This window comes from Stegastes partitus, unplaced genomic scaffold (genome assembly GCF_000690725.1).
Source record: "Stegastes partitus isolate 25-593 unplaced genomic scaffold, Stegastes_partitus-1.0.2 Scaffold443, whole genome shotgun sequence".
Classification (NCBI taxonomy): Eukaryota; Metazoa; Chordata; class Actinopteri; family Pomacentridae; genus Stegastes; species Stegastes partitus.
This window is the reverse complement of record NW_007578174.1, coordinates 89,411-112,680: the sequence shown is the minus strand read 5'-3', so window position 1 is coordinate 112,680 and position 23,270 is coordinate 89,411. Positions and strand designations below refer to the sequence as shown.

Below are 23,270 nucleotides of genomic sequence, written 5' to 3'. Positions count from 1 at the left end.
ATTATTGCAGCGTGCGGAGTGCTTGTCCATGCAAAATGAGACAAGGGCATCCGTGCTGTTCCTCGCTTTGGGCCTTTTCTAGATGTTCTCAGCTGAAGGCAGGTTCTGAGTGAGTTTAGCCGGACGGCGCTGCTTCAGGCTCCGACATGGAAGCGGTGAAAACTCGTAAATCTGTTTACAGAGTGTGGGAGGACGACCAGGACGCCCCATAACATAAATAATATAAAATAAAATTTAAGCATGTTGAAGGTTAGCGTAAGATTAGATTTAGGCGAGTAGTATTTATGGTTATGTCCTCTGAAGTGTGTGGGTGTGAATGAAAGAGAGACGGAGTGACAGATCAGTGGGAGAGCTGCAGGGAGGGGAAAGAAAAAAAAAAAGAAGAAGAAGGGAGTCAGTCGGTGAAAATTAGCTCTCGGTGTTACTCCGGAGCTGACATTGACTCACGAGTGAATTAATTGCTTCCAGTGTTTTATAACTCCTGCGCCGTCCTCTTCTGTGAAATCGTCCGTTCTGGAGGAGCTCTCGCCAGTTGAGAACATTATTTTTACAAAGAGAGCAGATTAATCGGTCATCTCGTTTTCCCTCTCCGTGTTAATCTCTATTGTCTCGCCAAATTTAAATTCCCTTCCCCCCAAACCTTCTTCTCTCCCTTTTTCTTGCTTATCTTTGCCTTTTTGTTTTGTCTTTATTTCTTTTTTTTTTGTTCCTTTTCTTCATCAGGTGAGCGCCGACTTCATAAAGAGCGGCGAGTTCACCCTGGAAAGGATGGGAGTGGTGTACAAGGCCAAGGCCCACCTCAAGTCTCCGTTTGACCCGGAGAACAAACGCGTCAAGGGCATCTACGCTTGAGACGGAGCACGCATGTAAAAACTGAATAAAACACGCTGCTTTGAAAAACAAAAGGCGTGCAAGTTGAAGGGATTTGCTGCCTTTTTTTATTTTTACATGCAGGTGTTTTAAGTCTTTACGAATACAAGCAAATGTTTTACTCTGTGTGTCATGGGATGGGACTGAAGTGAGGAAAGCTTTGGTCATTTCAGGTGTAATGTGTCATAGATGGTGCAAAATCTTTATCCAAGTGGTTGGAATCTGGTTTGAAGGAGTATCAGTGTGAAAGATCCTATGAGAGTAGCATCACCATGAAAGTAATTCCAGATTTAAACCTTATTCTCTCTAAGAATCAAAGAATTTGGCTAAACTGAAAACGATCCAGGTTGTGGTCGAATAGTCCGAAACGTCCTTTTCCTAAACACTTTTCCTTCACCTTTATGGAAAAACAAGTGAAGTGAATTCAGAAGAACGTAAGAGCTCAGAGACAGGGATTGACTGATGTGTTTGTTTGTTTTTAAGAGCTGATGCTGGTGCTGATTACACTGGGTGACAAAACAATACTTTTTTGAAGGTGTCTAGGATTTTCTAACTGATTTAGGACATTTTTGCAGCGCTGAATCCAAAAATGAAATCTGCTTTTCTGTATCAGGTCAGGTTTTTATGCCAACTGGTTTAAAAAAAAAACAGTTTTGTCACTAAATCGATGACATTTTTTGACATTAGCGTTGATTTATTTTAGTATTTCTCAGATGAAATCGGATTTTAGAGGAAAAATTTCATTTTCTAATCCTTCTCATAAGCTAAATGATCCAAAAGTTGATGAGCGTAAACATTTGTAAAGGTAAATACAAGTATATTACATGTGGCGACGGATCAAATTGAGAATCGCACGGCCACACTGGCGGCCATCTTGGTACAGTGCACTTGCTCACCCATAACATTGTGTTGTAGAGGTGCAGGTACTTTTTAAATTATCATAACTTGCTCAATTTTCTACCGATTTTCAAACGGTTTGGTTTGTTATAAACATCGGAGGTGTAGTTATAACGCAGCACTTATGGATAATTATGCTACACTCTCACGACCAGCGACAATCTGTATTTTAATTTGTATTTTATTTGTATTTTTGTAATTTGAATTGTAGTTAATAACGTTTGTAAGAAACCAAACCTTTTGTAAATCCGTCAAGATTTCAGCGAGATAAGAGTATTTACATTTGTGCAGATCCTGTTCGAAACGCAGCCTTAAGACATCTGGCCTTTATTATACATATCTATGCATTTAAGCACATGTTGTGTCTCCAGCTTGGATGCTGCCGGCTCTGTTAGGAACCTTTCTGGGCTAAAAAAAAAACGACTGTTTGACCACAACTCCCCTTAACCTTTCCTGGATTGATCTTAAAGACTCAAATAACTGCACACGAGCAATTTGAAGACAGTTTTAGCAGCAATAGCTAAACTTAATGATCATCAAGAGTCACATCTAGCTGAGGATCGTAATGGATCCTTAATCTATTTTTAACACACCTCATGAGAGGTGTTTTTGTTAAGTCTTAGTACTAATTAACAAAGTCTTAATCTTCGTAGCGGCGGGAATAACTGTGAACTCTATGGACAGTATTCGTTGTGATGATTATGTGAGGTGTGTGCGGTGATGGTTTAGCTCAGACAGCTGTTGCATTTGTAACCAAAGGGCTTTTTAAAAAAAAGTGGTTGCAAATGCATGTGTGCCGACCCAAAGTAAATACCATAAATTCTCAATTAGCGGCCAGGTCCTTTGTGTACCGTAGCTGAAGAGAAAACTAGAAACTCCCTAATATCAGAGTCAGGCTATTAATTCTAATTTTGTCCTCATAGTGCCCCACAGTATATTATATAATATTGTGGCGCTGCGTGTTTCATCTCTAATTTATCCTACGAGGCCACAGAGGCTCTGAATTAGGAAGTGAAAGTATTCTCAAACTGCACAGCAGCCCTGCAGGCAGCTGGAGTCAGATTACACTGACTGATGCTCGTGCTGATAAAATGACTTTTACTTGCTTGTATGCTATCTAAATCACAGGCAGACAGCTTGAGCGTTTATTAGAGCTAGATGGAAAAAACACCCCGAGGCGCCGCGTACCAGGGGGACAAAACATTTCCTGAAGAAGAAGAAGAAGACAACAGTTATCAGACAGAGAGCTGTGCTCTGGATGGAACCTCCTTTGTTTTCTCATCCGTCCCCACCTCCCCCGTCGGCTCGCCGGGGTTAATCTGCCGTCGCTGCTGTTTGCAAACTCTTTTAGTTTAGTTATTTAACAGACGCATTGTTATTTAATAAGGCTATCCATCAAGTCAAGCATCGCCAGGAGCTGCTGTTGCATCAGAATCAGCGTTTTGTGCGTCTGCAAGCAGCTCAAGGAGGAGCATAATTACTTCTTTTTTACCTGGATTACTATTATTGTGAAGCAGCAGGAGGCGTCGAGCAGCGGTGCATTCAGAGCCGCAGCATCAATTGAAAATCATCATCTCAGGATAAGACAGTAGTGAGAAGATAGGAGTCGTGTGGGCGCCGCTAGAGCTCACCTGGTTGAGCTGGCGTGTGCAGGGCTACAGTCCCGATGTGGAGGTCATGAGTTCGAATCCCGCTCATGACCCTTTCCCACATGTCCTGTCTCTCTCTGACTACACTATCCAATAAAGGCCAAAAAAATAACTTAAAAAAGATAGGAGTCGTGTCATTAATATCATGGAAAGCTGAAAATGGAACTTATGCTGAATCGACCGGCCTTTACTTGAGAATTTTTGGGAAACTTGTAGTGCCTTTACAACAACAACAAAACTATCTTCTGTGACATCTCATGTTTGTTTGAATTAAAATTTCCAAACTGCAAAAGCAAGAGAAAATCACGAGTTTAGCACCTTTTGATTTGTACCGCAGGTGCTGGGATGTACAGGAATTATTTTCATGTGTTCTCACCAGAATCTGTTTTTAGTTTGACGCATTTTTGTAGAATTATTCGCCAAGAATCCTATTTTCCATCTTTGTTTACACTAACTTACACTAATACGCTCAACACTAAGCAGAAGCCAAAGTTCGTCTCGCGCGCCGTGTGAACAGCAGTGAGAGAAAAAAAAAACAAAAAAAAAACTGTGTCTAAGGAAAAGCAGGCATTTGTATGTATGACTCCCGCCTCCCTCTCGGATGTTTGCTGCTGCACGTTCAGCACAAAATGTTTACTAATGTGGAATGATTCATTGATTCTGCCCAGAAGGCCATTAATCATTGAAATGGTTGTTCTCAGGAGTAGCTTAGGTTAATAACAAGATTTATATGGAAAATGTGAAACACATTGATAAAACACTGCTTCCACAATGTGCCCAGAGTTTTAGTTTTTTTTTGCTAATATAGTTTATATAATTTCAATTCCTTCCATAGCGGGATGTGAATATCGCTCAGCAGTGATTCTGAAGTTGCAGAAGGTCACATTTCTCAATGCTTAGGTTTTAAATGTAGTTCTTTAAATTGATTATTGTTTGGATTGTTGTTGCTTTAGGAGAAAATCTGAAGGCTGTGATTACTAAGTAAGGATTAATCCAGACTCATTTATTCTGTGCAAAGGAAATTGTGTATTAATAAATTTCTATTGAACCTTAAACACTTTTGTGACATTTATTATTTAACAGTTATGCAGAGAAACATTGGGGCGTGTAGCAAGAGAGAGCAAATTACAGAATTTAACTATGATAAATAAATGTAAATTGTGCTTTTTTTCCCCTCTTTTTTTGCCTTTGAATCCCATCCTAGTCATTCTTTATGTATTGTTTACGACAGAATGAAATTATTTGCCACATTGCCTACTGTTTCATGTTGTAATGATGTTTGTAAGTCAATCAAATATTAATAGGTGTCCATGGACAGGACCACTGGCAACACTTTTGTCCCCATCACAGACGTATACGTTGCAAGTATTCTGTATTTTATTTAATTTTAATTTCAGAAATGGTGATTTAAAACACAACACACTGTTTTTACTCTAACTCTTATGCACTGAACAGAACACAGACAGTGTATAACTACAGCGTCTAGCCAGAGATAAAAATTCTGCAAATTCACAGGAGCTTCTTGAACTTTCCACATGTAGGTTTGCTCTCCTCAGGCTGAAACATCCCTGGAGGCTCCTGCTCACACTGGGGCTGTCGGGGGTCGACTGGTGGGAAGAGCAGCTCCTTCACAGGGGTAGCGAGGCTTCTCAAGGATGGAGGTCACCGCTGGTAGCGGCTGCTTGTCCCAGTCCCCCTGCAGACACATGTATGGGGTTTGTGGCAGCTGGTATATTGTCTGGTCTTAACATTTTCAGATAAAAATAGCCAAACGGGCAACTGTGTGCGTCACACCAAGTGCATCAAAAAAAAAAATGCTCAAGGACACTGTTTTGAGCGTCCTACATGCGGCTGTAAGACTAGAATAGTTCAACTCTAAGAAATAAATCTGGAAAATAACAGTTAATATACTAGCAGCTCATTACATGGACTTAAAAATAAACTGAAGCTTTTAATTAATAAGCGTATCCACAATAAAAACTATTTACATGTTAGCGACAGTGTAAAAACAAATGTTTTCTGTGATTTAATGGTAAATCTATGACAAAAAATGGACATTTGTTAATATTTAATGGTGTTTCTATTGTAGAAAATAAGTTATTTTCCATCATTTAATGCTAATTCTACAGTACAAAAACAACTAATGGTAAATAAATCCATAAAATAACAGAAAATGTGTTGGCAGCTCATTAATTAGGCATCGACCTGTAACTAAAATAGGATTTTTATTTTATTTTTTTATTCATGGTACACCTACACCTAAATGCCTTTTTTTCCCACAATTATTATACCTGCAGCAAAAAAAAACTTAACTTTTCTGTTAATGACTTACCTGCAGTAACAATAACTAAAAACTGATTTTTTATTTATATATCTTTCATATCTCTTTAAAAATACTGAACTAAAAGAAAAGAGAATTTGTGCCAGGTTTGTTCATTCATTACATTTTCTCTTAAACATTACAACAAATATAAAGAAAGACGTGACATACATGAACAGATATTTTAATCCTATCACGCTAAAGACTATTTCTTTTTAAAAATACTGCTGTACAACTGTTAACACACATATTTCCTGGAGTGATTGTGCAGAACGTGCTGTTGCATAACTTCCAAACTGCACGGCGACAGCAGAAGCTCTTGCATTTCCCGATAAGCAGCATTGGTGCAACCATCTGCGAGACTTAGTGTCACCAGTGTGAAATTTTAGTCTGGAGTCCTCCCCGGCTCTGCTCCTCAACATGTAGGTCAACGTTTACTATCCAGTTGCTCATTTAATGAATCAGTCACAGATAACACTGTGCAGCTCGATTTATGTCCTGCAAATTATTAATTGCAATGACTTAAGATGCATTCGTTGGGCTTCTAATGCCATCATGAGTGCTGATTAGAGGCTTATTTTGTGCATCATTATGTGCTGAAGTGATTTTTAGACTGTGCATTATGCTTTGTAGACTATCTCTGTAGTGGTAGAGTGTGTGTCCTGCTGCGAGCCCACGGCTTTCTACTGTTTGTTTCAGCTTTGCACGTCTTTGTTGAGCTTCGCATGTCGCCTTTTATCATTTTTAGTCCATAAAACCCCAATTCTTTGCAGTTACCGCTCTGCTCGTCATCCCTCACAACGTTTTCAAGTGCCAACAAACATCCACTGTTCTTCATACCCAGCGCCGGCCGCTCAAAGACCAAAACTGTGAGAGCCCGACTACAAGCCGAACTGCCGAATCGCTTTGAGTTTTTTTTTTCCATTCGCTCATTATGGATTCACCAAAAAAAAAAAAAAAATCTTAAAAACAGCTTTGCCTTCCAGTGGTGCCACCATTAGCGGAACACATGCCAGTTTTGTGAAAAAGGCCACCCGCTGCGGCTGATATTAAAGGCCCTGAAAATATATTTTCACAGACAGCTTCTTGCTCAAAGTGATGGGCTCCTACATTAACACAGTGTTTCCTGCCATAATTAGAGTTATTTCACTTGACGGATCTCTTTTGTCTTTCTATTTCTTATCTTCCTTATTGGTTTGGTGATTTGGGAATACGTGATTGTCCTGCAGTTAAGATTTAGAAATATTTAATCAAAATATGATGACGCTTGTGGTAATGATTGCTTTTTTTTTTTTTTTTGCTCGGCTAGTTTGAACCAAAATAGATCAAGACTCACAGTGTTGTTCCTGATTTTGACTGTTGAACATCCATCTATGCATTATTTATACGCCGCTTAATCCTCACTAGGGTCACGGGGGGGCTGGAGTCTATCCCAGCTGACTCAGGGTGAAGGCAGGTTCACCTGGTCAGGTCACCAGTCTATCACAGGGCTACACTTAGAGACAGACAACCAAGCACACTCACATTCACACCTACGGACAATTTACAATCACCAATTAACCTCAACATGTTTCTGGGAGGAAGCCGGAGAACCTGGAGAGAACCCACACTCCACGCAGAAAGATCCCGGGTGTCCTCACTGGGACGCGAACCGGTGACCTTCTAGCTGCGAGGCAACGGTACTAACCACCGATCCACCTTGCAGCCCCACTAATGGTTTTATTTACGTCCTAATCTACGGACAATTTACAATCACCAATTAACCTCAACATGTCTCTGGACTGTGGGAGGAAGCTGGAGAACCTGGAGAGAACCCACGCTGCACGGGGAGAACATGGAGACTCCACTCAGAAAGATCCCGGGTGTCCTCATCGGGACGCGAACTGGCGACCTTCTAGCTGTGAGGCAAGGGTGCTAACCACCGATCCACCTTGCACCCCAGTGTCGAACATTTAGTAATTATTATTAACAATACTATGTGGTTAAAGGGTAAAATTAAATGAATGAAAATGAATCCTTACAATCGATCACATCTGTAAATATGTATGTAAAGCTCAAGCAGTTTACCTCATCGATTCCTTCCATTAACTGACCTGGATTCCCTTTTCCATGTGACCTATTTGGCCTGACCTTTTAAATTACAGGCGTGTTTCCGAGCCTAAATCATCCTATCCGCTCCTCATGTCCCCACCCAAACACTGCAGTCTGTTTTCCGTAGCTGCATTTCCACTGACTGATGTTCGGCATCAAGCAGAAAGCCGCTTCTCCGACAGAAAACCTTGATCAAGGCCGCTGCACAGTTTCGTAATTGATTTCTTCGCTCTCATCCAAACATCTTGCGAGTGTGTCTCTGTTTATATTACAAGTTAACAAGCTGTCTGCTCAGCCGGTCCGACTCCCCTGTCCAACTGATGTCTGCTTTTGAGCTGCTTTAATTGGTGGCTTGCAAGTCTATTGTAGTACGCGGGTATGATGGAGGTCGGGGGAGGGAGGGAGGGTGACTTACAGGAAAGAGGCGTGCGGTGGACTGATTGCAGTGCATGGAGATGGGAGCTGTGTTGTAAAGGGAGTCCAGCACTTCTCCGCTGAACGCATCCCACTGTAGCTGAGAATACTGCTCCGTCACGCTCACCTCGCCGCACACACACCGGTCATTTCCCTGGAACCTGGAGGAGGAGGAGGACGGAGTAACGGGGAGGGTGGAGGGAGGAGATTGAAGGAAAGTCGATAGAAGGGAGAAGCAGAGCGAGATTGAGAGAGGAGGGAGAGGAATCAGTTAGAAATGGCATTATTAGAACACAGCTTCACTTTGAAAGAACAAAGGCTTCTTGGGATAAAAAAAAAAAAAATCACCACTCTGAGGCCCGCGAGCAAAAGATAGAGGACGGAGGAATGTTGACCGAAAAAAAAAAAATCTGCTTAGTCACACGTGTAGATGCGGAGGAAGATGCTGAAGGAGGAAGAACAGGGAGGGAGGGACGGTTTCGTGCACCTGTTAATGAAGTTAAAGTACTTCTGCAGGTATCCTGGGTCAACGTGGCTCTTGCACAGCTCCAGCTGGGTGCGAGGATAGTAGTGGATGTAGTTGACACACATTTCCTCCATGATGCCGAAACCTCCCTGAGGAGACGGAGACAGAAAAAGAGCAGATTTAAGTATTAGAGGGATGCAATCAAAGGATTATGGGAATGAATGAAACATGGAGGGAGGTCATGGAAGGTCATCCTGCTGCTAGTAGCAGTAATGTGCAGCTTCAACCTGAAATGATCTAAAGTTTGACTCATTTTTTGAATCTTATTTCACCTCCAGCTGCTCTGGTTGTAGCTGATCTATTTGTTTTAAATGCTCTGATTAAATTCGATGTTAAATAAGGGCTGAATGAATGAATGAATGAATGAATGAATGAATGAATGAATGAATGAATGAATGAATGACTGGATGAATACTCACCACTGTGGGCTGCCTCCTATCTTCTGTATTGTAAGTACACTTTGTTATGAGGGCGTCACCCTGCAGGATCAAGTCATCAATTCGTCATAATTTACTTCTAACAGAGAACATTGGAGATAATCTAAGGTTAGTGACAAAAAAAATAAATGAATTATGTAAGCGAGCCAGTGGCCAGTTAGAGAGAACGCTGCCTTGCGGAGCTCAGCTGCCGTGGTTCGGTCCATCTCCCGGGAATTTCCTTATTACAGCTCTGACTTTTCAGCCCGTCCCTATTTCCTCTCCGTTTAAGCACCTTATACGGCAGCAATGTATTCTAATTCATTACTTTAAATGCAAACGGCGATAATAAAAAAATAATACATGTGGGGCAGTAGCGTTGAGAAGTGCTCCGCTGAGCTTGCAGAACAGTAAAAAATCCCATTCTTGTCTCAGTGGAGAACTAAAGCCAACAGTAGTCGTCGTGGTTGTTGTTGTTCGTCATTTTCATTGCAGAGGCAGTCGTTAATTTTATACTTACAGGTAAAACGTTCACCATTTTCCTCAGAACTCGGATTGTCTGGAAAGAGAAGAAAAGAAAGAAGACGAAAACAAATGCAGTAAACAACCGTTCATTCTTGTGTTTGAAAACCCAAATAGCAGAAACACGACTGTGATTAGAAATCAGTGATCTTAGCGATTTGTTCTTCAAATTTGATCATCAAAATCCACACAACACTGCAATTCCTGCATCTTAACTTGAGGCATAATTGGAAACTCGGTGCACAAAAGATGTATTTCAAATGATAGCGAGATAAAACAGTTGTTTCTCTTGATGCGGTCCTTCGAGGCACCGTTCGTAGTTATTAGCTGTGTGACTTTGCTGAGAATGGTTTGATAAAGTCTTCAGATGCCAAATGACGCTGCAGGGATTGAAACAAACACCACTCAGGTGCTCTCAGATTAGCCTGACATCAACAGCAGCTGCAGATTTTATCAGACAGTCTAGCAGATGTCCTTCTGTGTGTGTGTGTGTGTGTGTGTGTGTGTGTGTACCTGCCTCGGGATATTGTGCATAAATAAAGCACAACAGATGTCGACTGCTGTCTCTCAACAATGTTAATGTTGTTGTTTGTCAGTTCAGACGTCGAGTCGACATCCGGGAGGTTTTTTGTGACATCGTGAACTCTCAGCGTGTGAGGCCTAAATTCGTGACATGACGTATGTTAATGACTTCCTCTCGTACGAGACCTTCACGTTTTGGCAGAAGATTGGCAGCTCTGAAAATCGCTCAAGCTCAAACTTCGGCAAACCAACATGAAAGATGGACATGAAGCAGGTTACAGACTTTAACATCAAAGACGCTAGCAGGAGGGCAGCCTGGACCGAGTCAATGAGCTGAATGCCTGCTTTGCCCCCCCCCCCAACTCCAACCTCCATGCTTCTCCACCTGACTGTGAAGATCCACCAGGTCAAGAGACAGTTGGAGAGACTTCACCTCACCTTCACTTCATTAATCCGAAGCTCCTGTGCGAGCCACCTATCTGGTATCCTGAGACATCTCTGACCTGAGTCTGTGAACGATAGCGTTGCATCCTTAGTTATGACGGTAGTGGAAAGACCTTGTGCCACAGGTGAAGCCATCTCTACACCCTCTTGATCTTGATTATACTCATGTGCAGATGTGCACATCAGACAGTAGCCACAGTGGGCGTCCATTTGTTGTTATATTACTACTCTATTCCACAGAAGTCCACTTGGAGGACTCTGTTCCATGCATGTGCTTGTATCTTTACATTCTGCACTTGCACACGACTGCCAAGCATTTGCACTGTTGCCCTTGGAGCGCAGAGCCATCTTCAGCAGTCCAATCAGTCAAGAGGATAGGCGGGGAGAGGAACGAAGGCTGGAGTGCAGGACTGGAGCTCCAGGCCAATCAGCCAAGATGACAAGCAGAATACTCATGAGCCAGTCGTCACCAGGAGCCCACGCAAAGCACAAAGATGAGGAAGGGTCCACCACAGGGACGGAAGGAAGGCAAAATGGTCACCAGGGCTGCATGGAGGAATCTCTGGAGGGGTTTTCACAGACTCTTGTGGAACAGGGGGGATGATGAAGTTTTTGGACTATGGACGCAGATACTGTAACACCGGCCTTGTGTGTGTGGACGATGCTATCATCTACCTGCTGCAGTACGTTCACTCTTACCTGGATAGAAGTCGTGTCACTGCAAGAATCGTGTTCTTTGACCCTTTGTCAATGCACCATCCAGGGAAAATGAACACACTGTAGCAGGTAGATCATAGAATCGTCTTGCTGAGGTTTGTTGGAGTGATATAAAACTCTTTGTCCTACTTTTTCTATCAGACGATTAGGAATAGTCTCTGGATGTCCTTGAATGTTTAATAGCTTTGCTTACTGAACCCTATTCAGGACTTTCATGTTGCCATACGCAGAAGGTTTTTCAGGGTCCACTGGACCCCAAGAAAGAATATGTGCAAAGTATTTGTTGGTTTTCATTATAGACTTTTAAACTATGTGATATAAGTTGACGTATTTTTGGTTCCAAATGCATGACAAATGTCCCTCTTTTTATATTAAAAAAAATATTCTTCAAAAATAAGAAAACAATACCTGTCACTTAAACCAAATGGCCGAAGGTCCAAAAGACCCCAAATGTCCTGACCAGGGTTAAATGTCCGTGAAATCACCTTGTGAATTTTTAGCATGACGCACACTTCTGTCTATTCCTGCGTCCTCCAGAGTGGACTAAACACATTCCTCCGACATTTTATCATCTGTGTTTTGAAGAAATTTCAAGACTGACTTTCTGCATATACCTATTAGGCCCAGAAGAAGCTCTGCCACTATTTCATTTCAGCAAACTTACAAAACAGATCGACTCACTGGATGAACATTTTCCAATATGATCTCCACCAGCTCCTGTTCTTGTGAACTCGTTGGCTTAGTTTTCATTCCAGGGACGCCACTAAAGGGTAATGGTGGCACTCCTTTTCGATTTTTCTCCAGTGCCTTTAATACCCTGAGATGCTGCTCAGGATGTATGTCACCGTGTCTACTCTCTCCTGGATCAATGGCTGTCTGTCGGATCGGCCCCCGGTTTGTGCAGCCGGGGAGCTCCCTCTCTGATGTGGTGGTTATTAACACAAGGATGCCACGGGGGACTGTCTTGTCTCCGTCTCTGTTCCCTCTGTACACCTCAGATTTGCAGTATAGCTCTGAATCATGCCCCCTGCTGAGGCTCTCTCATCACACTGCGACGGTGGGATCTATCAGACGCGGGCCTGAATCAGAGAAAAGGTGGATGGAGTGATGCAGCAGCAGCAGGAATCTGCTCCTACAAATAAACGAGACTATGGAGATGGTGAGTGATTCTAGGAGGATTGTAGGAACTGCAGCCATAAACATAATCAGTGATTAGGGTGGAAACGTTGAGCGCCGCAGTTACACAGATGCTGAGCAAGTGATGAGCAATCTGTGCTTTCTTAAGGCACTCAGATCTTTCAGTGTATAGAACATGATGCTAAAGACGTCCTACTAGTCTGTGGTAGTAAGTGCTGTGGACTGGAGGTGCCAGAGAAAAAGATCCAAGACGAGAATCATCACTGGAGGTCACTGAACTGACTGCTCTCTATTCAATCCAACACAGCCAGAATATATTGTGCATATTATTGGGTGCACACTTGTTATTGCTCCTTTTCTCTCTGATTCATTACTATTACCGCTTTTGATATACATATCCATATATATACCAATTTGTACATGATCTGATTTCAGTATTCAGTGTCTATCGTGGGGTAACACTTGCATAAAGACTATCTAACATCCCATTATGTGTTTAAATCACCTCCTGCTTTTGTAACACCGATTGAGCAGTACACGCTGAATGCAGGCTGATGAGTTCATTGTGTCCACCAGACGAATAAAAGCACATCTTATTAAATTTTGAACAAAACTGAGGTGAATCCTTCTGCCGTTTTCTCCTCACAGCATTAACTCACATTAGCAAGAAACTGCATTGTTTCAGCCTTTTATTCGCTATAATACGGGTCAGTAGAAAAATACAATAAAACACTGTTAATGACAGCTTCAGTGGTCTTTGCTAGCCATTAGAAACAGGGGGAATATAATTGATGTGAATGTGGGCTAAGAAATACTGTATTTTAAAGTAAGGAAACCCAATGAAAAGATAAAAAAAAGCAGCTATGGACTAATCAGAACTAATCAAACTAGCAAGCACTGTTCTTTAAAACATGCAAATGATGTGATGTGTTGTTTCTTTACATCAAACGGGACACTGTAGTTAATTTTTAGTCGATCCCACTTTGAGATACATGCTGTGTATGAATCCGCCACTGAAAATAGTCCCTGCTCGTTACACTATGTACTCCTGTTTGAGAGACATTTGCTTGAAGCTATGACGCCCATCCATCCATCCATCCATCCATCCATCCATCTGCTATACCTGCTTTATCCCATGGATAGTTGCGGGGGTGCTGGAGTCGGTCCGAGCTCGTACAGGGCGAAAGGCGGAGTACACCCTGCCAGTCCATCACAGGGCCAACACAGACAGACAGACAACCACTCACCCTCTCTATCCAATTAACCTACAGCCCAAAGCATGTCTTTGGGTTGTGGGAGAACGCCAGACCACCCGGAGGAAACCCACACAGGCACTGGGAGAACATGCAAACGGCACTCAGAGAGATTTGAACCCAGGACCTTGTAGCTGTGAGGAAACATACCAACCACTGCACCACGGCGGCCATCGTTTTTAAGACATGTGCTTTGCATTTTTTTAAAAGAATAAAACTCCACACTTGTGAGATTGGTTTAATTATTTATGTTGTCTGTTGGAGCTAATGCTCAGGACTGACTCAATGTTGATTTTGATGATTTGTTAAATGAAATACAAAGGTTTTTCATGACTTGTGCAGTGATTGAAAAGTAAGAAATCCTAACTAACCAAACTGCAGCAGTCTCTTTGCCCAACCAACACTTTGTCTGCAAACTTCTGCACTTTGCGAGTATTTGCAAGTAACTTTCAACTCGCGATAAAACCAAAGCTCTCTACTTTATGTATGTGGGTCACCGGCTGCAAAATTAAAGACCAACTCTAATAAGACTTTATTTTAATAAGATTTTTTTTCATTTTAAAAGCTGCAGAAATAGCAGCCAGTAGAAATAACCAGATGCAGTTTCATTTCTCAGATATTTGAATAGTCTCGGTCCCAGTGGCACAACTTCGACTCTCTAATATGAGCTGCGATGTCGAAATTGTGGAGTTCCTCTGGGTGAGTGTCTCTCACCTGGTAGTGCGTACTGAAGTGCTGGTCCTCCTGTACGATCTCCAGCTCTTTGCCTCCCCTCACCAAAACTGTCCTCACCCCTCGGCCCGCCAGGTGAGTGTGCAGCTGGGATGCAAATATGAAGATCCCTTCTGGAGGCAAAGCCTGAATAGGTCATCAAAAAAATACATGAAATATTCACCCAGCATTCCTAGCAGTTGAACCATAATGCCCGAAGTGATGGAGTTTTTACGTACAGTCTCGGTGCACTTGGACGTGCAGTAACCACTGAGGTAGAAGGCGTGTTGTTTGGGTGGGACGGCCATGATGGGAGTGTAAACGAGGCCCAGCTCCATGATCCCTCCGTCGTAATGCCTCAGACTGGGGGTGTAGTGCAGTCGTATCCCCGATGAGTCACGCCGGCCTGAATGAACAATACTTGTATTCAATAAGCAGCAAGTTCGCCAAAATTCTTTCACACTAAAGCAGACTTTGTATACATAAATGGAGGAATAATCAGTATATTTCAGGTGCTGTTTGTCGGCTAAAGCAACAGATCTCTGAAGGAGAATTACAACGTGAAGGAGGATTATAATAACAGAAACGTTTCGCAGGTGCATTGAGTGCACAATGTACTCTCTCCATCTGTTCCTGGTCAGCACGCATGCTGCTGTATTTTGGATATTTTCTAGTTTTGACAAGTCAGTTTAGCAGTTATCAGGACTTCTGAGAGGGGAAAAAAGTAAGTGCTGTAGTGTGGCATCGTTCCTGACATATTAAAATGTGATATTTCTGAGATGTGAATTTAAAACTTCAACCGAGAGAGACGGCTGAAGGGTTTCTTTTGCATCCTTGTTAGTTTAACTGCAGCAGAGGACCTTTGCTGCACATCGTCCCCATTTCTCTTCTCTTTTATTGCCTATTATCTCTGACCTTTAGACGCTCTGATAAAAAGGCATAAAATGCTGCAAAAACTACTTCAAAACAAGAAAACATCTCCCAAACAGAAGTGATGGAGCAGGAAAACAGAGGAGAGTTATGCGTATTTGCCTATTGTGAGGTCAGATCAGGATAAGGACGGCAGAGTGTGTGTGTAGTGACTCGTACAGAAGAGATCAAAAGGTATATCTGGAAAATGTTAAATGAATCGCTCTATTCAAGATAAGCCTGGGGCTCTTAGAGGGAGAATTCGGTTGCTTGTGTGAGTTAAAAAAGAGGGAAGTGTGTCTGTGTAGCAGTGTAGTCACAGTTCAAGTCATTTACATGCATTTGCACTGCATGTACCAGATATAAGGAGAGGGTTGTGGTAGTGGACCTCCAGACGAAGGAACCTTGAGGAACCTGGTCCACCAATTGGCAGCCCGGCGTCCGGAGGGTAGTAAAAAGCCTGCAAGCACACACACACACAGCCACACAGGTAGGACACATATGACTGATTATTGCTCTCATTAATGCGCCGCTGTTTTTAGATTATAGCAAAAAATGTTCTTTATAAATCATAGAGATGATTGGAACAGTAGAGTAAGAACATTTTTAGATTGAATCTCCACAGTGTGCTGCTGTATTTGGTATTGTGGTAGATAGAAGTGAGGAAGACTTCTACATGTAAACAAAGCTACTGTTGGAGTTTTACTGGGAGTTTGAATCACAGGTGTCTCCAGGAAAAAAACGCATTGTTGGAGAAAGACTAAAGAAAACATTCATCTGGACCCTCTCAAACTTCCTAAACAGCATCCCAAAAACATCCTGGGAACATTTTGAATGTTCCACCTTTATTAGTACTGGAATGTCTTAAAAATAATCTGTTATCTGAGTTGTCTGTAACATCTTGAAAATGTTTTTTAAACGTTGTTTTGAGAACATCCTTCCTTTGTCATCATGCAACTTTGTGAGAACGTCTCAAAGGAGAACGTTGTTTAATGACGTCTCTAAACAGCATCCTCAGAACATTTAAAGCAGAATGTTCCACCTTTGTTAATAGATCACACTAAAGCAGGAATTATCTGAGGCTTCGATAACATCAAGAGAACACTTTTTGAACATTGGTTTGGCAACCTTTCTACTTTGCATTTGTGCTCCTGACAACATCATCTGAATGCTGACATTAAAACATTATATTAACTTTACAAGAACAAAAATGGAAATGAACATATTCCTAAGACATTCTTTAAATGTTTGATTAATGCATTTTCCTTAAAAATAATATTGAAAACTTGTAGGTAATGTTATCCAGTGTTGTGGGAACATTTCCTGCCAGCTGGGATTGAATGACTTTTATATCAGAGGCTTATTCACCTTCGTAGTGCAGAAATGATAGATTCCTTTAGCTCTACTCATGTGGTTCGCTATAATTTTGGTTGATAGACTGCGTAACCACATGCTGCCATCCACCCATTCATTCATCTTTTAAACCTGCTTGGACCCCGGACACCCACAGAATGTAAAATCACAAATGCAACAGATTGTCTGAAAAGTCTAAAAAACAGGTTTCAAAACTGCTTCAACAGCACCAAACATCACCACACACCAGGTTCCTCTTTGTACAACCCTGAATGTTTTACGTGGATCTGTGAGCTGGCTCAAATGTTTATTGATCATTTCTATTTCTTCATTCTCATCCAGATGTATCCCCTGGGATGACATGACTTGTTCTGCTCCTCTGAACAACAACAACAAAAAGAATAAAATCCTGAGTCACTCCATGGTCATCAAGCTTCTGCAGGAATTTTAATGCAATCTTGATTCATCATCGCTGCCTTCCCTTTCTCTCAGAGATCCTCCTCAAGCCACTTCTGCTGATGCATGCTGTTTGTAATGGAAGAAAGAATTGTTTTATTTAATCTCGCTTTCATGTCGTCACAGTAAAATCCACCGAGACCTCTTCCCTTTCTCTGCTGCTGCTGCTGCCCTCCCTCTTTTACATTCTGACGGCGTCCTGCATTATTGTTTCTCTTCTCTCCCAAACTTGCTCCACTCTATTTTCCTCTTTCCCTTTTGTTTTGTGTGTTTTTTTGTTGTTGTTTTTTTTTTTGTTTTTTGTTTTTCTAGGGCCACGTTTCCCTTCTGATGCGGTGCCGAGGAGAATGAAGCAACACTATTAAGAGGTGATGAAAGAGGCCTGAATATTTCCCACCTAATCTTGTCTTCACAGCTCACAGCTCACAGAAGGCATCCTGCTTGTTTTTGTTTGGTTGGCAGATAATCCAATCGGAGAGGGGCCAGGCTGGCTGTGATACAGTGGGGAGCAGTGCAGAGAAATATGGTGACAGCCTCACCATTGCCTGTCCTCTTTGCTTTATGTGGTTAGCATGCTGCTTGCTCGCTCGCTCAGCCGGCTGCTTGCTCGCTGCAGTTTCTAAGTGGGGTGGCGACGCCTGACAGATGACTGAACGGCTTTTCTCATGAGCTTGCAGTTGCATTTTCTCCCTGCAAAAACGCATGTGTTTATTTCCCCCAAAATTAGCGAAGGAGAACGTGGAACTCCACTGATTTCCATTAGCTGAAAACAAAGGTGCATGCATTCACTGATCAATGCTGTAATTGTCTAGATTTTTTCTTAGTGTTGTCGCAGCCCAGTAGCTCACCTGTTAGACCATGTGTACCATCTACTAGGGCTTAGTCTTTATTGTAGTGGCCTTTTGTTTCATGTTCCTCTGCTTTCCAGTCTCTCCTCAGCTGTTCCTATATAGCAAATGTAAGAAAACCTAAAAAAAAATAGTCACTAATAGCAAACTTTTGTTCACTTATTACTGATTGGTTATTGGTGGAGCTACAGTTGGAATCTTAGAAATAATAAGGTCACGAATGCCTGTAACAACAAGGCAGCAGACACCAGTTAAAATTCAATATTTTTTTGTCAAATACATGGTAATACGTGATACTTTTTTTTTGGTAAAGCAGTTAAATATTTTTTTAGCCACTTGAGGGCAGCATACCAGATGAGCTGAACAACTTTTAGCTTTGGTTTGCTCAGAACTAACTCCCTAAAATGACCTCCAGTTGTGACCTTTGGGGCTTAAGTGCCCCAAAAATTGTAGTTCCTCTAACGGCCACTTGAGGCTGATTCCAAAAGTGAGTAAATCCTCACTGACCCTCGTGTTAAAATTAACAACTTCACAGCAGAAATAAACCTGTTTACAGCCATTTAGGTCTCTATAGGTAAGCCCCCGGTTCACTACAACTGCACAGGGGGTGAAGTTTGATATCACTCACCTGTTTTAATTGTTTAAAGGTTTAAATTGACTTAAAGCACAATTAAGGGCATGGGCACAGGTCGGTGTCATTATAGGAAAATCCATGCTCCAGAGAATCGCCCACCTCAACTCCACTCGTTCTCTATCGCTGTCATTGAGTTTGGTTGTTACGTCCTGTTTTATTTTGAAATGATTCCTGTCCTTGTGTGTCTGGTATAATTACTTCCTGTTTTCCCTCCTCTGTGATTGCCCTCATTAGCTTCACCTGTGTGTTGTGACTCACCTGTGACTTGTCTCCCCAATTATTCCCTCTGTATAAATAGTCCTGCATCTGTTTGCTCTTGTTGGTTTCCCTCCTGTTTGATCATGTTCTGGTTCTTCTCCATGCTCCTCTGGTTTGTGTTTTTTGTTTTGTTGTGAGTTTTTGGATTTAGTTTTTCTGGATTACCTCCTTCATTTTTGGATGTATTTTTCCCTGGATTACCAGCCGCCTTCCCTTCGTTCACCTGTACACCCCAGTAAGTTTGTTCTTTTCTACAACCTACCTGCTTTGTTGGCACTTAGGTTTTATTCTGATGAACTCTGGTGACCTCTTTGCTAATTGTTGGATTAGTTAACAGTCAGGCACTGCCAAGATGGCGACAACCAGACCCACCACAGTCCGCTCTTTAGCTGCTGAATGTTCCACAATATTCACATTTTGTATTTGTTTTGGAAACAGCTGCTTTCTAAAGCGGATGAGATTGAAGGTTGTGGGCATTAGCTGAGAGAAACTACAGGTTGTAATTTTGAGGTTTTCTCATTGCAAACATCATTTTTCACATTACTTTAATATTAAAATATTAGTAGTTCAACTTCAACTATACAGACTAGTGACAAATTAAAAGAAAACCTGAACCTTTGACCCCTAATGTGAGGGGACCTGGTTGGTCTTTTATGCTGTAGGGGCCACAGAGTTGTTCAGAGTCATGATCTGTATCCCTTGATGAAACATTTACAGTGTATCCTGATGGGAGTGGTCTCATTCATAGGTCACGAGGGGTCGCTGAATGGTTTAGAAATCATATTCTACGGCCTTTGGAGACACCAGATCTTCCATCCATCCATTATCTATACACCACTTAATCCTAACTCGGGTCACCAGTCTATCACAGGGCTACACTTAGAGACAGACAACCAAGCACACTCACATTCACACCTACGGACAATTTAGAATCACCAATTAATTCTGGACTGTGGGAGGAAGAACCCGGAGAGAACCCACGCTGCACGGGGAGAACATGGAGACTCCACGCAGAAAACTCCCGGGTGTCCTCACCGGGACGCGAACCGGCGACCTTCTAGCTGCGAGGCAACAGTGCTGACCACCGAGCCACTTTGCAGCCCACACCAGATCTTAACACAACTAAATACATATGATAGATTTTAGGCTGACTTGTTAGAAAGCCGTCATTTAAAATGAGGGAGTATCTTTTAGAAGAACAGCTCCTCCTGTAGAGTTCTAGAGACCTGGAGGATCAATTCCAAGGAGCATAGAAGCTGTTTTTGTGGCACACAATGTTGGTTTTTCTAAGAATCTAAGAGTTCAGAAATCCTCAGCTGAATACATCACCATCAGATTATGCAAAAGCCAAAAACCCACTGTGGACAAAACCTCTGTGTCCCCAGTGGAAGCTCTGTTTACCGGTTTGTCTGGAAGTTGACTTTGCAAGCAGCAGCTTGGACAATAATATCAGCTATGATGAAATCTTTTGTGTCCCTACCGATGTAGAAACGCATGCAGTTTTCCTTTGTGTTTTTTTTTTTCTTCGTGCGTTTGTTTCCATGTAAACAAGTTTCTGAATATGTGTGTGTGTGTGAGTGCATCCCACATACAGACTGTCTCCGAGCTCTTAATAGACATGTGCAGTGTGTGGGATCATCTTTTCAACGTTTTATGTTCGCAGTTTTAGACTCGTATATTACCAGCGTAGGAGTGTTTGTTTATCTCTTATAATAGGTACAAGGACTGGACCCAAGTCAAGCATAATCCCAACTCTCCCTTTCAATTATCACCGAGTGTATTAAAAACCTTCACCGTGCTCATGGCTACTCTTCTTTATCTGATGGGGTTTCGTGTGGGTGCTTCTCTATTTTTGTTAGAGTAACTTTAAGTCTTTTGCCAATTCTGGATGATTGTTCCAATTTTTAGTTTTTGCATCACAAAGTTTATATTCAGGTGAGGTTAAAAGTAAGAGGATGTGTGTTTCCTGTCCTACCTCGGCCCCCATGGCCCACGCGGCCAGCACATGGCGGCAGAAGTTGAGCTTTCCCGGCTTCATCTTGTCGTCACAGGGGCCGCTGTAGTCCGGAACCTCGGGGATGTCCGGAGAACATTCGAAGACTTCCATGTGGTGCACGATGGCCTCGTTACCTGGAGTTATCACCGACTCGTACTGACGGGAGCAGAGACAGAGCAGAGAAGTTGCTTTTATGTTTTTTTTTACTGCTGCAAGACTTGTTAACATTGGGTTATTCCATTATTTAGCATGTTCAAAATGGGATCTGTGAAGTTTCAGATCGATGTATCGAGTAGTTTTCAGGATATTTGTTTTTTAAAAATGCTTTTTGGCTCACTTTCAGTAGGTTGTTTTTCACGTGTTTAAATGACAGTGTCAGGAAGATGTAAGCCTGAAATGAAAAATATGCCTATAATAAAAAACATACTTTCTTAGATATATTTGGAGAAGCATTCTGAAGCTGTGTTGGATTAGGCGATCTGCCAAAAGTCAAAACTGGTCAATTAGTGATGAAAGTTGAATGAAAATAACCAAACTGCTTCTATATGGTTTGTTTTGTATTATTGTGACATGCAGCTACTTATGGTTCAGAAAACATTACTAGTTGACTTCCTTTTTATTTTTTGTTGGTGTGCTCATTGATGGGACTTTTCATTGCAGCTTCAATATTTTTTCATAATTCAACTCACCCATAATCAATTAACTTATTTGACCTACTTGTCTAATATTCTGATCAATGATATGAGTAATAACAGGCTTTTATCTTTATTAGTTCCTGAGATGCTGATGCTTGATCGTAGCTTCGAGTTTAAATGTGTATTAAATTGAAAATGACTCGAGTTAATAATGACTTAATAAAACCTGCAAAGTATTTGAATATAAAGCTAAAATGTCCTGTTTTATTTAATGATTATCAGTATTTTGTGCTGCAGGAACTTCTGCCAAATCTGAGCTTGATGAGCAGAAATTGTTGTGATGATTTCAGATGGAGTGACCTTCGGTGGAACTGCTACCCGAGTGAAAAAATAAGGAAGGAGGTGAAGTTTTTTTTTTGTCGTGTTGATATATTTGCTTGTATTTGCTCTTTGTAACCATGACAATGCAGCTGATGTTTTGTTTGGCCTCGCTGCACAACAAGAGGCAATAATAGCTGCCTGTGAACGCTCTCCATCTGAAACACCCACTGCTGTGTGTAAATACACTGTATGTTAAGTGTTTCCATTTTTAGAGGCCTTTGTACCATAACAATGTGGTTCTTGGTCATAGTTTCAGGCAGCCTGTGGATGAAGCACCAGTAGGTGGTCTCTTGATTCGGTATGGTGACATTCGGTGCCACCACATCCCTCGTCTGCACGTCTGGAGGCAGCGTGGGCGGCGGCGTGTCGGGACGAAGCATCAGGACTCTCTGCAGCCCCGTGTGGATCCGGGACAGGTTCAGCTGCTCCAGAGAGGTAAGACGCTGCTCCAGGAAGCCGTAGATGACGTGCACGGTTCCCTCCTGAAGAACCAGAACAAGCAGAGAGGAAAGGGCGTTCAAAGGCTACGGAGAATCGACATTTCAAATCCTCTCATAATTATTATTTGCTCGAAACGCCTTCTGAGACAAACACGGAGAACTTTTCATTATGTTGTCATAGTGATGAGCATTGGTTTTTGTGTCTGCGACTTAGAAAATCTAATGTGGTACCATGGAAACCATAATCACTGTAATAGAGTGGAGACTGTGCTGATCATTTCAACTTTCAGAGGATTTTTCACGTCCACACCTGAAAGCACGAGTTGATCATCACTTTCATTGCTTTAAATAAATAAAATACTCAAAAGACAGGCGTAAAAATACCTTAAATTCGCAGGTACACACACGGACAGTCTCACACCGTGTCGTTTTTGCGTTACATACATGTGCCAAGTCAAAAATACTGTCTCCCCCCCACCTTCCGCCCCTCTTATTTCCTTCTCCTCGCCACCTGTTAGCTGTCAAGCTCAGCCAGTCGAGGATTGACAGACGTTATTTTGGCTTGAGGCCACAAGCGACATTTAGCACAACAAGTGTGCCCTTTGCATGGGCTCCAGAGGAAAACAAATCTTGCTGTCGAATGTTATTTATAGAGCACCTTTTGTACAGATTAGTGCAGTTCAAAGTTTGTTACAGGTGATAAATGAGTAAAACAACAAGCAGGTAAACCGGTAAAACAATAGGAGGAAGACGAATGCAGCCATGAATCACTTCAGACACTAAAGTTAAAATAACAAGAGCTTGCTTTTTTCTTAACTTTGTGCAGGATATCCAGCACAGCAGCCTTAACATATAGAAGATTTTTTTTTTT

General features: G+C 41.9%; 2 protein-coding genes across 2 annotated transcripts in view; one reads left to right on the top strand and one right to left on the bottom strand.

The window, feature by feature from the left end:
• The window catches only part of sardh (sarcosine dehydrogenase), a 52,223-nt gene extending 51,299 nt beyond the window's left edge, over window positions 1-924 (top strand). The window contains exon 22 of the mRNA XM_008286227.1: window positions 724-924. Coding sequence (XP_008284449.1) covers window positions 724-852 — 129 coding nt within the window. The 3' untranslated portion in view covers window positions 853-924. The remainder of the gene's footprint in view (window positions 1-723) is intronic.
• A 3,863-nt stretch (window positions 925-4,787) lies between these two features.
• dbh (dopamine beta-hydroxylase (dopamine beta-monooxygenase)) overlaps window positions 4,788-23,270 on the bottom strand; it is a 22,857-nt gene continuing 4,374 nt past the window's right edge. The window contains exons 2-11 of the mRNA XM_008286238.1: window positions 22,184-22,441; window positions 20,923-21,099; window positions 15,756-15,858; window positions 14,729-14,895; window positions 14,493-14,636; window positions 9,704-9,742; window positions 9,187-9,246; window positions 8,729-8,856; window positions 8,243-8,402; window positions 4,788-5,112 (exon numbers count right to left, since the gene is read on the bottom strand). Of these exons, the coding sequence (XP_008284460.1) occupies window positions 4,999-5,112; window positions 8,243-8,402; window positions 8,729-8,856; window positions 9,187-9,246; window positions 9,704-9,742; window positions 14,493-14,636; window positions 14,729-14,895; window positions 15,756-15,858; window positions 20,923-21,099; window positions 22,184-22,441 (1,350 nt within the window). The 3' untranslated portion in view covers window positions 4,788-4,998. The remainder of the gene's footprint in view (window positions 5,113-8,242; window positions 8,403-8,728; window positions 8,857-9,186; window positions 9,247-9,703; window positions 9,743-14,492; window positions 14,637-14,728; window positions 14,896-15,755; window positions 15,859-20,922; window positions 21,100-22,183; window positions 22,442-23,270) is intronic.